Source organism: Microcaecilia unicolor, chromosome 11 (genome assembly GCF_901765095.1).
Source record: "Microcaecilia unicolor chromosome 11, aMicUni1.1, whole genome shotgun sequence".
Classification (NCBI taxonomy): domain Eukaryota; kingdom Metazoa; phylum Chordata; class Amphibia; order Gymnophiona; family Siphonopidae; genus Microcaecilia; species Microcaecilia unicolor.
Genome location: NC_044041.1, coordinates 110991418 through 111004071, shown reverse-complemented (window position 1 = coordinate 111004071; position 12654 = coordinate 110991418). Strand labels below are relative to the sequence as shown.

The 12654-nt window shown below is 50.2% G+C and overlaps 1 protein-coding gene across 1 annotated transcript in view; it reads left to right on the top strand.

The window, feature by feature from the left end:
* The window catches only part of UBXN1 (UBX domain protein 1), a 37739-nt gene extending 27162 nt beyond the window's left edge, over positions 1 to 10577 (top strand). Inside the window, exons 8-10 of the mRNA XM_030218756.1 lie at positions 8893 to 9012; positions 9110 to 9290; positions 10220 to 10577. Of these exons, the coding sequence (XP_030074616.1) occupies positions 8893 to 9012; positions 9110 to 9290; positions 10220 to 10260 (342 nt within the window). The 3' untranslated portion in view covers positions 10261 to 10577. The remainder of the gene's footprint in view (positions 1 to 8892; positions 9013 to 9109; positions 9291 to 10219) is intronic.
* Positions 10578 to 12654: the final 2077 nt, after the last annotated feature.

Genomic DNA, 12654 nt, shown 5'->3' with positions numbered 1-12654 from the left:
CCACTGTGTTCATCCCACGCCTTTTTGAATTCCGTCATCATTTATGACTCTACCACCTCCTTAATGGAAGACTTTCCACATTTATGCTGTTAAAGCAAGGAGGAGGAGGAGGAGACAGCACTCAAATAAATTGGTATTCGATAGATGAGAGGCTGGTGCAGGTGCAGCTTACACTTCCACGGGAAGCCCACAGAACTGGTTCCATCCCCGCGGGAACCCCGCAGGAACTGCCTCCGTCCCCGCGGGAACCCCGCAGAACTGGTTCCATCCCCACGGGAACCCCGCAGGAACTGCCTCCGTTCCCGCGGGAATCCCGCGGGTTCCGCGGGATTCCCGCGGGGACGGAAGCCGTGCAGCTCTCTAGTCCCTATCCTCTTGCAGAAAAGGATTTATGCCTCGCCATAGCTCTAGCCACCCTACAAGCAGGATCTGGGGAAGACCACTCCTGTATGACCATATCTCTGAGGTCTTTATTCATGGGAAAAGAACGGGAAGACCGGCGAATACCCTTAACCAACGGGTCTACCTGCTTTACCTCCACCACCGTGGTCTCAGGAGAATTAAATGTAAGTGTAGCAACCACCTGATCAATCAATTCAGCCAGCTCATCTCTATGAAAGATCCTCACTACCAAGGGATCTTCACCTGGCAAGGACCCCTCCTCCTCAGGACAGGTGTCCAAAAGAACGTCATCTCCAAGATCACAGCACTCTTCTTCTGAGTGCTGTAAGGACAAAAACTCAGGGTCTTCTGACCACTCCAGACAAGGGCGCTTGGCAACTAAGGGACCTACCCTCTTCTGAAGGTCTGCCTGCTGGGATCCTGACTTCCACGCCTGGAAAGATCGACCAAATAAAATCAGGTGGAAATCCCATGCCCCCTGAGCACTCAGGAGACCAGCCTATGTTCTGCCCCTGAAAATCCTGCAACGTCTGAGGCAAAACCGCAGGGCCGGAGGAATCCAAGATGGCGGCGGTTCCCACCAAAATCGGAACCGCCGCTACAGCACCCGGGAGCAAAGACGTATTAACAGAGCCCGAGCCGACCCTGGAAACCTCTGCGGACAATACCGGAGGCGAAGAAAGAGGCAGTTTCGGCTCCCCACAGAGCCTGCATTGTGCCCCAGGCGCATCCACACCTTGGCGCACACAGAACCGGCAACGGGACGGTTTCCCTGCCGATATCCCTCAGGGAAGAAAGGAGGTAAGCAACCCAACAGGCAGCAGCACCCAGACTCACAAACACACTGCAGCTCTCCCGGTCAGCCCCAGAACAAACAAGCAGAGCTTTTCTTTTTTTTTTTCCAACTGGCTTCTTACCTCTCAGCCCGGTTGCTAAAAGTTGACAAGGGCTATGGCTCTTAAGGTTCCTGCAATCACACAGGAGCTGAGGCACAGGGCTGACTGCTCAGGAGAGCACAGCAGGGGGAGGGACCTGATCACCTGCTGTTACACCCCAGGGGAAAAACAGAGCTCCACCGGACCCACTTCCCCGAAGCACACAAATTCTAAGTACAGGGTGCTAACCAACAAAAGGCCTAAAACAAATCCCAGGCCTACCAGACCAGACTGACTGCTCAGGCTGCACGTCTACCCTCTGCTGGAGACTGAGATTTACTGGCTGTTTGGGGGTTGGCAGGTGGCTTATACACTGTTACCGTTTTAGTGTTCTCAGTCTCCCTCTGCTGGTAGGAGTGCATAACCCAAGCGTCTTGACTGGTCTGGAGGGTCGCTGAGGAAGCATACATTTCCTCTACCTGCTCTCCATACCTACAAACTTAAAAATTAAATTAACCTTAGCAAGCAGGGCTTGTCCAAACTCTGCCAGCTGAAGACTCAGCAGTCCGTTGATCCCTTTCAGAAAACCATGGTTGTCAGCTGCAGCTCTCCAACCCACGAATGCTGGCACTTCAAGCATGCTGAGTAGAGGCCCACTGAAAGCTTTCAACGAAAACTGAAACTAAAACTCATTACCTGATTTTGTCTGGAGCTGAAAACTCGTTTGGTTGTGTGAATGTGAACCAGTGAGGGCCGCTGGGAATGGTCAGAGCTTGCAGTCTGCACCCCTCTCCTAAACAGTATCCAAGCCAGGATATAATTTAAATAATGAAAGACCGTATTTTACCTCCAAGCAAAATAGCCTCCACACACATGGACTGCAGTTAATGAAAACTGAAACTAAAAGTCACAGTGCTTTTGCAATGGCTGACTTTGTGCCACACTTGGAACGACAGATGATGTCATAACTCTACAGAGAGGCTAATTCCTAAGGAGCTTATCCCAAATTTACAGACTTAAATTTTCTAAAACTTTTTATTGAGCATTTATTTAGCACTCTATTTACCATATAAATTATTGTGCAAGATCATAACTGCATTACTTGTGGTCGCAATATTAAAAAAAATGAATACAAAGAGTAGTGCCCTCCAGGCCTACTTTACAATCCCTGGTGTTCTCATGGTGTAGTTAGGGCAGGCCTGATGTCCCGGTCATAGCAGCCGTTTTAGAGCAGAGCTGGAATGGGCAGAAGTAAGGTAAAATTATGTATAATCATACCTGATAATTTTCTTTCCATTAATCATAGCTGATCAATCCATAGACTGGTGGGTTGTGTCCATCTACCAGCAGGTGGAGATAGAGAGCAAACTTTTGCCTCCCTATATGTGGTCATGTGCTGCCGGAAACTCCTCAGTATGTCGATATCAAAGCTCCATCCGCAGGACTCAGCACTTAGAGAATTACACCCACGAAGGGACACTCTGCCCAGCTCACCACCGCCGAAACGGGGGAGGGGAATTAACCCAGCTCATCCCCACACAAGTGGGGGAGGGGAATCCGTCCAGCTCATCCCCGCGGAGCGGGGGAGGGACACCACACCCGCCGATGCGGGGGGATCTGGCTTATCCTGCAACCGCGGGAGGAGCTGACTGACCCTAACACCGCCGAAGCGGGAGGGGTACAAAGCTGCCCTACAGCCGCACGAAGCGGGAGGGAGTGCCGGCAGAATTTTAAGTCTCAATCCAGCCCCGTAAAACGGAGGGGAGAGGAATGCAGCAGCTCACTGTAACACAAACTCGTCTTAACTCTTGAAGAATCCAAGTGAAAAAACTTGAACACGAAGTCTTTCTGAAGTAACTGAAGACTAAACTTGAACCTGAAATGCAACCAGAATAAAAACAGTACAGATATCTGGGAGGGGCTATGGATTGATCAGCTATGATTAATGGAAAGAAAATTATCAGGTATGATTATACATAATTTTACCTTCCATATCATCAAGCTGATCAATCCATAGACTGGTGGGATGTACCGAAGCAGTACTCACCCAGGGCGGGACATTGAAATTCCTGACCTCAACACTGAAGTTCCAAACCGGGCCTCCGCCCGTGCAGCCACAGTCAAACGGTAATGCTTGGAGAATGTATGAGCCGAAGCCCAAGTTGCCGCCTTGCATATCTCTTCCAAGGAGACGGATCCGGCCTCTGCCATCGAGGCCGCCTGAGCTCTCGTGGAGTGAGCCTTCAGCTGGATAGGCGGCACCTTCCCCGCGGCCACATAAGCCGCTGCAATGGCTTCCTTGACCCATCTTGCCACTGTAGGCTTAGCAGCCTGCAGACCCTTACGAGGACCTGCAAACAGGACAAACAGATGATCCGATTTCCGGAAATCATTGGTCACTTCCAAGTATCTGATGATGACTCGTCTCACATCCAGATATTTAAGAGCAGAGTACTCCTCTGGGTAGTCCTCCCTACGAAAGGAAGGGAGACAGAGCTGCTGATTCACATGGAAGCGAGAAACAATCTTGGGCAGGAAGGGAGGCACTGTGCGAATAGTCACTCCTGCCTCAGTGAACTGCAGAAAAGGCTCTCGACATGAGAGCGCCTGGAGCTCGGAAACTCTTCTGGCTGAAGTGATAGCCACCAAAAAGACTGCTTTCAATGTCAGGTCTTTCAGAGATGCCCTCGACAAGGGTTCAAAAGGCGGCTTCTGCAATGCTCTTAGTACCAGGTTGAGATTCCACGCAGGCACCACTGAGTGCAGAGGAGGGCGCAGGTGATTAACTCCCTTGAGAAAGCGCACCACATCTGGCTGTGAAGCCAGGGAAACACCCTTCAGGCGGCCCCTGAAACAAGTCAGAGCCGCTACCTGGACTTTAAGGGAACTGAGCGACAGACCTTTCTCCAGACCTTCTTGCAGGAACGCCAACACTGAAGAAATTGGAGCAGTGAAGGGAGAAAGTGAGCCTGCTTCACACCACGCTGCAAAAATACGCCAAACCCTGGCGTAAGCAGTAGAAGTAGAGCGCTTCCTCGCTCTCAGCATAGTGGCGATGACCTTGTCTGAGAAGCCCTTCTTCCTCAGACGCTGCCGCTCAATAGCCAGGCCGTAAGACCAAAGGGTGAGGGATCCTCCATCACCACGGGACCCTGATGTAACAGGCCCTGCACCACTGGCAGCCGCAGAGGATCGTCGACTGAGAGCCTGATCAAGTCCGCATACCAGGGACGCCTGGGCCAATCCGGACTCACCAGGATTACCCTGCCGGGATGCTTTGCCACCCGGTCTAGCACCCTGCCCAACATGGGCCAGGGCGGGAACACATAGAGAAGCTCTTGTGTCGGCCACTGTTGGAGAAGATCATCTACTCCCAGGGATCGAGGGTCCCGTCCTCTGCTGAAAAAGCGCGGCACTTGGCAATTGGCCGATGACGCCATCAGATCTAGGCTCGGCTGGCCCCAGCGCTTCGTGATGTCCAAGAACGCCTGAGCAGATAGCTGCCACTCTCCGGGCTCCAAGGTATGGCGACTGAGAAAGTCCGCCTTGACATTCATGACTCCGGCAATGTGGGCCGCTGAAAGCTGCTCCAGGTTCGCTTCCGCCCACTGGCAAAGATTCATAGCCTCCTTGGCTAGAGGGGCGCTCTTGGTACCTCCCTGGCGGTTGACATAGGCCACAGCCGTGGCATTGTCCGACAGGACCCTTACAGGCTTCAACACCAGTACCGGGATGAACTCCAAAAGCGCCAACCGAATGGCTCTGAGTTCCAGGAGGTTGATAGACCACTTTGCCTCTGCAGGAGACCAGAGCCCCTGCGCTGTCCTTCCCAAGCAGTGGGCTCCCCAGCCCGATGAGGCGTCCGTCGTGACGACAATCCACTCTGGGGTCACCAGAGGCATTCCCGCAGACAACTTGTCTGTCTGCATCCCCCAGCTCAGCGCCTTGCGCACTGCTGGGTCCAAGGGAAGGCGCACAGCATAATCCTCCGACAACGGAGTCCAGCGCTGCAGCAAAGAGTGTTGAAGTGGTCTCATATGAGCCCTGGCCCAGGGCACAACTTCCATCGTGGCCGTCATAGAGCCCAACAGCTGCACATAGTCCCAAGCCCGAAGGGGAGAGGCTACTAGGAACTGGTCCACCTGAGCCTGAAGTTTGACAATCCGATTGTCTGGCAGGAACACTCTGCCCACTTGGGTGTCGAATCGAACTCCCAGGTACTCCAGGGACTGAGTCGGGCGCAGCTGGCTCTTCTCCCAGTTGATGATCCATCCCAGGGAGCTCAAAAGAGCAACTACCCGGTCCACAGCTTTGCCGCACTGCATAAGAGGGGGCTCGGATCAACCAGTCGTCCAGATAAGGATGGACTTGTACCCCTTCCTTTCGTAGGAAGGCCGCGAAGACCACCATTACTTTGGAAAAGGTCCGCGGAGCAGTAGCCAACCCGAAAGGGAGGGCTCTGAACTGGAAGTGTCGTCCCAGGACTGCAAAACGCAGAAAGCGTTGATGAGGAGGCCAGATGGGAATATGCAGGTACGCTTCCTTGATGTCCAAGGATGCCAGGAACTCTCCTGCCTTCACTGCCGCTATAACAGAGCGGAGAGTCTCCATGCGAAAGTGCCGCACTTTCAAGGCCCGATTGACCCCTTTGAGGTCGAGGATAGGCCGGACAGAACCTCCTTTCTTTGGTACCACAAAGTAAATGGAGTAACGTCCCTTGCCAAGCTGACTTTCTGGCACCGGAACGACCGCGCCCAGGCGGATCAGATTGTCCAAGGTCTGCTGCACTGCCACAGCTTGACCGGAGACTTGCAGGGAGAGAGTACAAACCCGTCTTTTAAGGGTCGGCAGAACTCTAGTTTGTAGCCGTCTCTGATGACTTCCAGCATCCACGCGTCTGAAGTTATTGTGGTCCACTCGCCCAGAAACGAGGACAGCCGTCCTCCAATCTGCACTGGGGCGTGGACCAAGACCCCGTCATTGGGTACGAGACCCTGGGGGAGGACCGGAGGGAGCACCTCCGGGACGGCGGTCTCTGCGAAAGGGATGCTGCTTGGGGGAGAAATTCCTCTTGAAGGAAGAGGGGGCAGAGGAACCCGACTTGCCCGGGCGGTACCGACGGGCTTCCTGCAACCGTCCTCTGGAGGTACCGGGACGAGTACTAGCCCGAGCCCTGACCTCTGGTAATTTTCTTGCCCTTAGACGTGCCGAGATCGGTCACGATTTTGTCCAGCTCGACCCCAAAGAGCAGCTTGCCTTTAAAAGGCAACCTAGCCAGGCGGGATTTAGAGGCGTGGTCAGCAGACCAATGTTTCAGCCAAAGCCACCGCCGCGCAGAGATTGTCTGAGCCATGCCTTTCGCTGAGGCCCTCAAGACATCATACAGCAAGTCTGCCAAATAGGCTAAGCCCGTTCCAGGGCCGGCCAATCAGCCCTCAAGGAATGATCCGAGGGGGAAGCCCGCTGCACCATAGTCAGGCACGCCCTGGCCACAAAGGAGCCGCAAACGGAGGCCTGCAAACTTAAAGCAGCCGCCTCAAAGGACGACCTTAAGGCCGCCTCCAATCTTCTGTCTTGGGCGTCCTTTAGGGCCGTGCCACCTTCCACCGGCAACGCCGTTTTCTTAGTCACCGCAGTGATTAAAGAATCCACGGTAGGCCACAGATAGGCCTCACGTTCACTTTCAGGCAAAGGATAGAGGCGGGACATAGCCCTAGCCACTTTAAGGCTCGCTTCTGGGACATCCCATTGAGCCGAAATTAGGGTGTGCATGGCATCATGCACGTGGAAGGTTCTAGGCGGGCGCTTCGTCCCCAGCATAAAGGCAGAGCCAACACAGGGGCTGAGGGAGAGACGTCCTCCGGAGAGGAAATCTTCAAAGTGTCCATGGCCTGTAACAACAGGTTGGGCAAATCCTCTGGGCTAAAAAGCCGCGCTGCAGAGGGGTCATCCGCTCCATCCGAGCGGGGATCCGTCTCCTCCAAGGAATCCGCAAAGGACCGTTGGGAGATCTCAGACACGCTGCCCTCATCTACATCGGAGGAGACAAATTCCTCCAAGGCCTGGGAATCAACCCGAGGGCGTTTACCTCTGGGAACCTCAACCTCTTTACCAGACGAGGGAGCAGGGGCAGCGTTTTGCCTGAGGAAAGCCTGATGCAGCAGCAAAACAAACTCGGGGGAGAAACCCCCCAGACTGTGCACTTCCGCAGCCTGGGCAACAGCCCTAGACGCACCCTCAACCGGCGCTCGCAATAGCGGGGGAGAGACATGCTGCGCATCCAAAATGGCGTCCGGCGCGACACTCCGCGAAGGCGCCGCGCGGGAAGAACGGCACTTAACTTTAGCCGCTTTTGTGCCGTCGCCCAAATTAAGGGCGTTCATGGCATTAATGTCTCCAACCTCAAGGGCGGCCCACGAAGAAGCCGTCCGAGCCGCGTGGCCGGCCAAGATGGCGGAGGCGAGGAGCGGGGGATGGGCGTTTATGGCGGGAAAAACCGCCACGCCGGAGGAAGGACCGGGACATTCATCGGTCACGAAACTGTCACCCAACAAGGGCGAATCAGGCTGTAAGACCCCCGCATCCCCTCTAGAAGCGCTCAAGCGATCCGGGGAGCGACCCTTTGCGCCCTCGCCCTCCGACGCCATATGCCACGAGGAGAAGAATCGGGGAACCCCCTGCCCGCTATAAAAAGGTAAAAATTACCTGCTGTCCGCTCCGAGCTGTAACGAACTGGTGTCCCAGTGAGTAGCTGCAATGAACGTTTAAATAAACGTCGAAATAAACGCCTTTAAGGACGTTTAAAATTTTTTTTTTTTTTTAACGGAGCCAGCGGGAGGGGGGAGAAAAGGAGGGACCTGGCACCACCAGGTTTGCACTTGCTCAAAAGAGCCCTCAACCCCAGGCACTCAACAAAACCTAAAAATTAGGCTTGGAGGCCTAGCCAGAGCTGCTGCTGTGTGTGACCACCACCTGCTGAGATAGAGAACATACTGAGGAGTTTCCGGCAGCACATGACCACATATAGGGAGGCAAAAGTTTGCTCTCTATCTCCACCTGCTGGTAGATGGACACAACCCACCAGTCTATGGATTGATCAGCTTGATGATATGGAACTGGGGATTGTAAGATAGGCCCAGGGGAGCCTGTGTTGGGGGGAGAGAAAGGAGGGCCAAATCCTTTTGGAGGGAGGGCGGGTGAAAATGGGACAAAGCACAGATTCTTTTGGCTTTTATTGAAAATACATGGGCATTTTTGGCCAAAATTGAAAACATGGCTGAAAATTAACATCTTTTGGCTAAAACCAAAACTAGGCAGAAAAAGGAGTTTTGGCTGGTTTTGGCGCTGTAATTGAAATTCAGTCAGCCTCTAATGCTCGTAGCACGCATGCACTGAGCATGCCTGTGGTGCTGGCATCAGAGGCTTAGACTGTTGCTGCTGACAGCCTCAATTTTTGAAGGGTGTCAGTGGGCAGCAGAGTCTTCAGCTGGTGAGGTATGGGGATCCCCACCAGCTACACAAATGGCATAGCACTGCTGGATGGGCCCAGTCCTCCTAATTCCATTGTGGAGCCTTCCAGTCCACTCTTGCTAACCTTCTCTCTCTTTTTCTCTAGTTTGGAGGTGGGAGCGGATCTCAGACCTCTCCCACAGAATCAACACACGTCACACCTGTCCCATCATCTCCAATCCAGGAGCCTCCTAGTAAGAAAGAATATAACCAGTGCCGGATACAGGTATATGAAACTCTGTTCCAAGGGACTGTACCAGAAATACAGCTAATGGGGAAGGAACAGAATGTGTGTGTAAACACTGCTTTCTGCTCCTTTCTAGGTCCGTTTGCTGGATGGCTCTTCTCTCACTCAGACATTTCAGGCTAAGGAGCAGCTGGCAGCCGTGCGACTCTATGTGGAGCTGAATCTCCATGATGGGGACCACCCCTTCAACCTCATGACCAGCTTTCCCCGTCGTGTGTTTACAGCAGAGGACATGGAGAAACCCTTACAAGAGCTTGGTGAGACACACACTTCTCCAGAACATTTATTTATTTATAGAGATTTATTATCCGCCTTTATGACAAGATTCACCCAAGGTAGTGTACAGCAGGTAGAGCTTGGCATAAAGCTTACAATTTTGTTAAATCAGTAGTAAAATAAGCAAAAACAAACATGCATGCAATCAGTGAGGTAAACTTGGAGATGACAAATTGAATCCTAATAATAGGACTTGCCATAATAAAACAATATCAGAAATGTGAATGTTTGCATCTGCCTGTCTGAACAGGTGTAGGGAGCACTGTATTTTGTACTAGATTCTATAAATGGCAGCAAACAATTTAAGCGCTGAGCGCTATTCTATAAAGGATCTGCATCCTTTATAGAACAGCGGCTAAGCACATAAATGGCACCTAACTTATGGTGCCGGCAATTACGCCAAATGCTGGTGCCTAAATTGTGCACCTTTGGGGTCTATTCTGTAACAATGTATAATTTGGGAAACACCCTGGCCACACCCCCTTGAATTTACGCATGGATCATTATAGAATCTTGATCCACGCATAAATCCCAATTACTGCCAATAATTGGTCATTAGCAGCCAACTATTGGCGCTGATTGGCTCAATCAATTAAGTGGTGCATACAAATCGGCAATTCGCACGCACAATTTGTTACCATATATGGAATCCAAGGGTACATGTGTGTGGGCTTGGTCGTTATCGCCTTTATCTCTTTCTGTTTGTATGAGGGGTATGATCTCTTTTTACATGCTTCTCTCAATGCAGCACGTGGTGTATTACAGATAATCTCCCTCTGCAGGTATGGGGGACATGATCTGTTATACATCTCTCTCCCTGATTATGTGGTGGGGGGCACAAAGTTATATACTTGTCTTTGTACAGCAGTGAGGGGCACAATCTGTAGTATATGCTCTTTTGTCTCTGCAGGTCTGGTACCATCTGCTGTGCTGATTGTTGCCAAAAAATAACTGAACAGACAAGTTATCCCTCCAGCTATTTTGAAGGAGTGACCCTCCGCCCTGGGCAGTAGCTAAGATCCTTCCCAACAACATGATCATCCTCAAAGTTCAGAGATATTCCCAGACGTGTGTCTTTATCTCTAACACTGATAAAGGAGTGGGAAAAATCACAGACCCTATGATTCCCTTCTGCTCTTGTTTTTTTTTTTTTCTAGACTCATTTTATTTGAACTGGTTACTGATTTTTCTGTTTGTTGGACTCCTTTAATGTGATAGGTTGAACTGGACAGAGCAGTTGCAACTGAATAAAATATTCTTTCGCTTCAGTCTGTCTCCTTTCAGTAACTGCTAAGATGATGAGGGCCTATGAGACATTCTCCCAGCCTGGATGGATTGCGTATGAATGCTTTCTTTTTTTATTCAGTGCTTGCATAAAAAGATAGGTTGTCCTTTTGCCTCTGTGCAGTTTCAGGGGCTAATGGCCATGAGACATACTATGGAAAATGTGGTTGTCTGTCTTCTGTGGTCCATCACAGCTACTTTGTATAGCAGAACAGCTGTTGCATCACAGGATTACTTACCCAAGACCCATGTCTGTATGTAGTTTTAAAAAACGTTTTTATTTATAATTTTTCTGAAAATACAATGGAATTCTGCATGAGTAATGTCCAAATGAAATATCCTTGTATGATATATTTGCTTCCTTTATGATAAAAGGTGACAAGTATCTGCCAAGGCCAGTGTGTCTGTTCTGCAGTCCTTTTACACCTTTCGTTCTGCTTTTCCAACCGGATCCACCAATAGGACCACACCCCAAGATGCCAAACCTGCCAAGATGGGGGGAAAACCTTGTTACACATATATAGGCTATAGCTCTAGAAATTCAAGTATTTACTGTCAACTTTTTATATTTAAAAAAAATGAACTGTAGAGTAAAACATGGTTACATGATGGTAGAGAAAGACCAATAGGCTAATCAGCCTGCCTAGTTATGCCTGTCCACGCTACTGTATGCCTTGTTTTCCCAAGGAAATAAAATGACTTGCTGAAGACCACATAATTTATTTTTTTTTTGTTACATTTGTACCCTGCGCTTTCCCACTCATGGCAGGCTCAATGCGGCGGGCAATGGAGGGTTAAGTGACTTGCCCAGAGTCACAAGGAGCTGCCTGTGCCGGGAATCGAACTCAGTTCCTCAGTTCCCAAGGACCAAAGTCCACCACCCTAACCACTCCTAGTAAAGTTTGAGCTTCTGAGCTAAATCTGAACCATGGGACACTGCTTGCACCATGGAAGTGTATGAACAGGATGTGAGCCCTTGCAGACAATCAAAGTAGTCTGTAAGTTTAGTGGAATGGAGTTAAGATGAGGAGGTTCAGTGTGCAGTCTCATCTATTCAACACAAGCTGGAGGTGGGCATGATAACTGCCTTGGTGTAAGTAACAGCAAGTTCATGGGGTTTGAAGTTGAGTGGCTGTAACATAGAGGGGAGGGGTAATTTTCAAACTATCTGCTACATTTTTGAAAATACGTATGTCGTCCAAAGGGAAATGGGACTTGATATACTGCCTTTCAGTGGTTTTTGCAACTACATTCAAAGCAGTTTACATATTATATATAGGTACTTATTTGTAGCTGGGGGGGGGGGGGGGGGGGGTTAAATGACTTGCCCAGAGTCACAAGGAGCTGCAGTGGGAATCAAATCCAGTTCCCCGGGATCAAAGTCCGCTGCACTAACCACTAGGCTACTCCTCCACTCCACTAGAACATCTAGCCTGAATAAGAGTAAAGTATTTATATTTAAATTCCACAGCTGATTTTAAGATGGAACAGAAGAACTGTCAGACTGCCAAGTTACCTGGCTCTGGGGATCATTTTCAAAGCACACAGACTTACAAAGTTCCATAGGTTATGATGAGGCATATTTTCAAAGCACTTAGGTTGTTGTATTATATTGTAAGCCACATTGAGCCTGCAAATAGGTGGGAAAATGTGGGATATAAATGCAGCAAATAAAGTTAGATAGTAACCTATGGAACTTTGTTAGTCAATGTACTTTGAAAATGTCACAGAATGGGGTAGTTTTAGAAGCAGTTTGACCTGGTAGAACAGTTTATGCACTCAAGTAGACACACACATATAATATATATACATCCATGCACAAATTTATATCTGCATGAAGGTGGGTGCCCAGAAAACATAACACCTACTTTTATGCAAAATCAGTGTAAGTACTCCTAGGGTGGAGAATGAATAGACCAAGGATAGGATTTGCAATTGTAAAATACAAGTGTGTATATGCCAATTACTGGTGTATGTACAAAGTTACTCCTGCCTCTGAGCGGAAGTAACTTTGTGTGGGAGCATTCAGTGAGGATATTCTATAAAAGGCATACACATTGT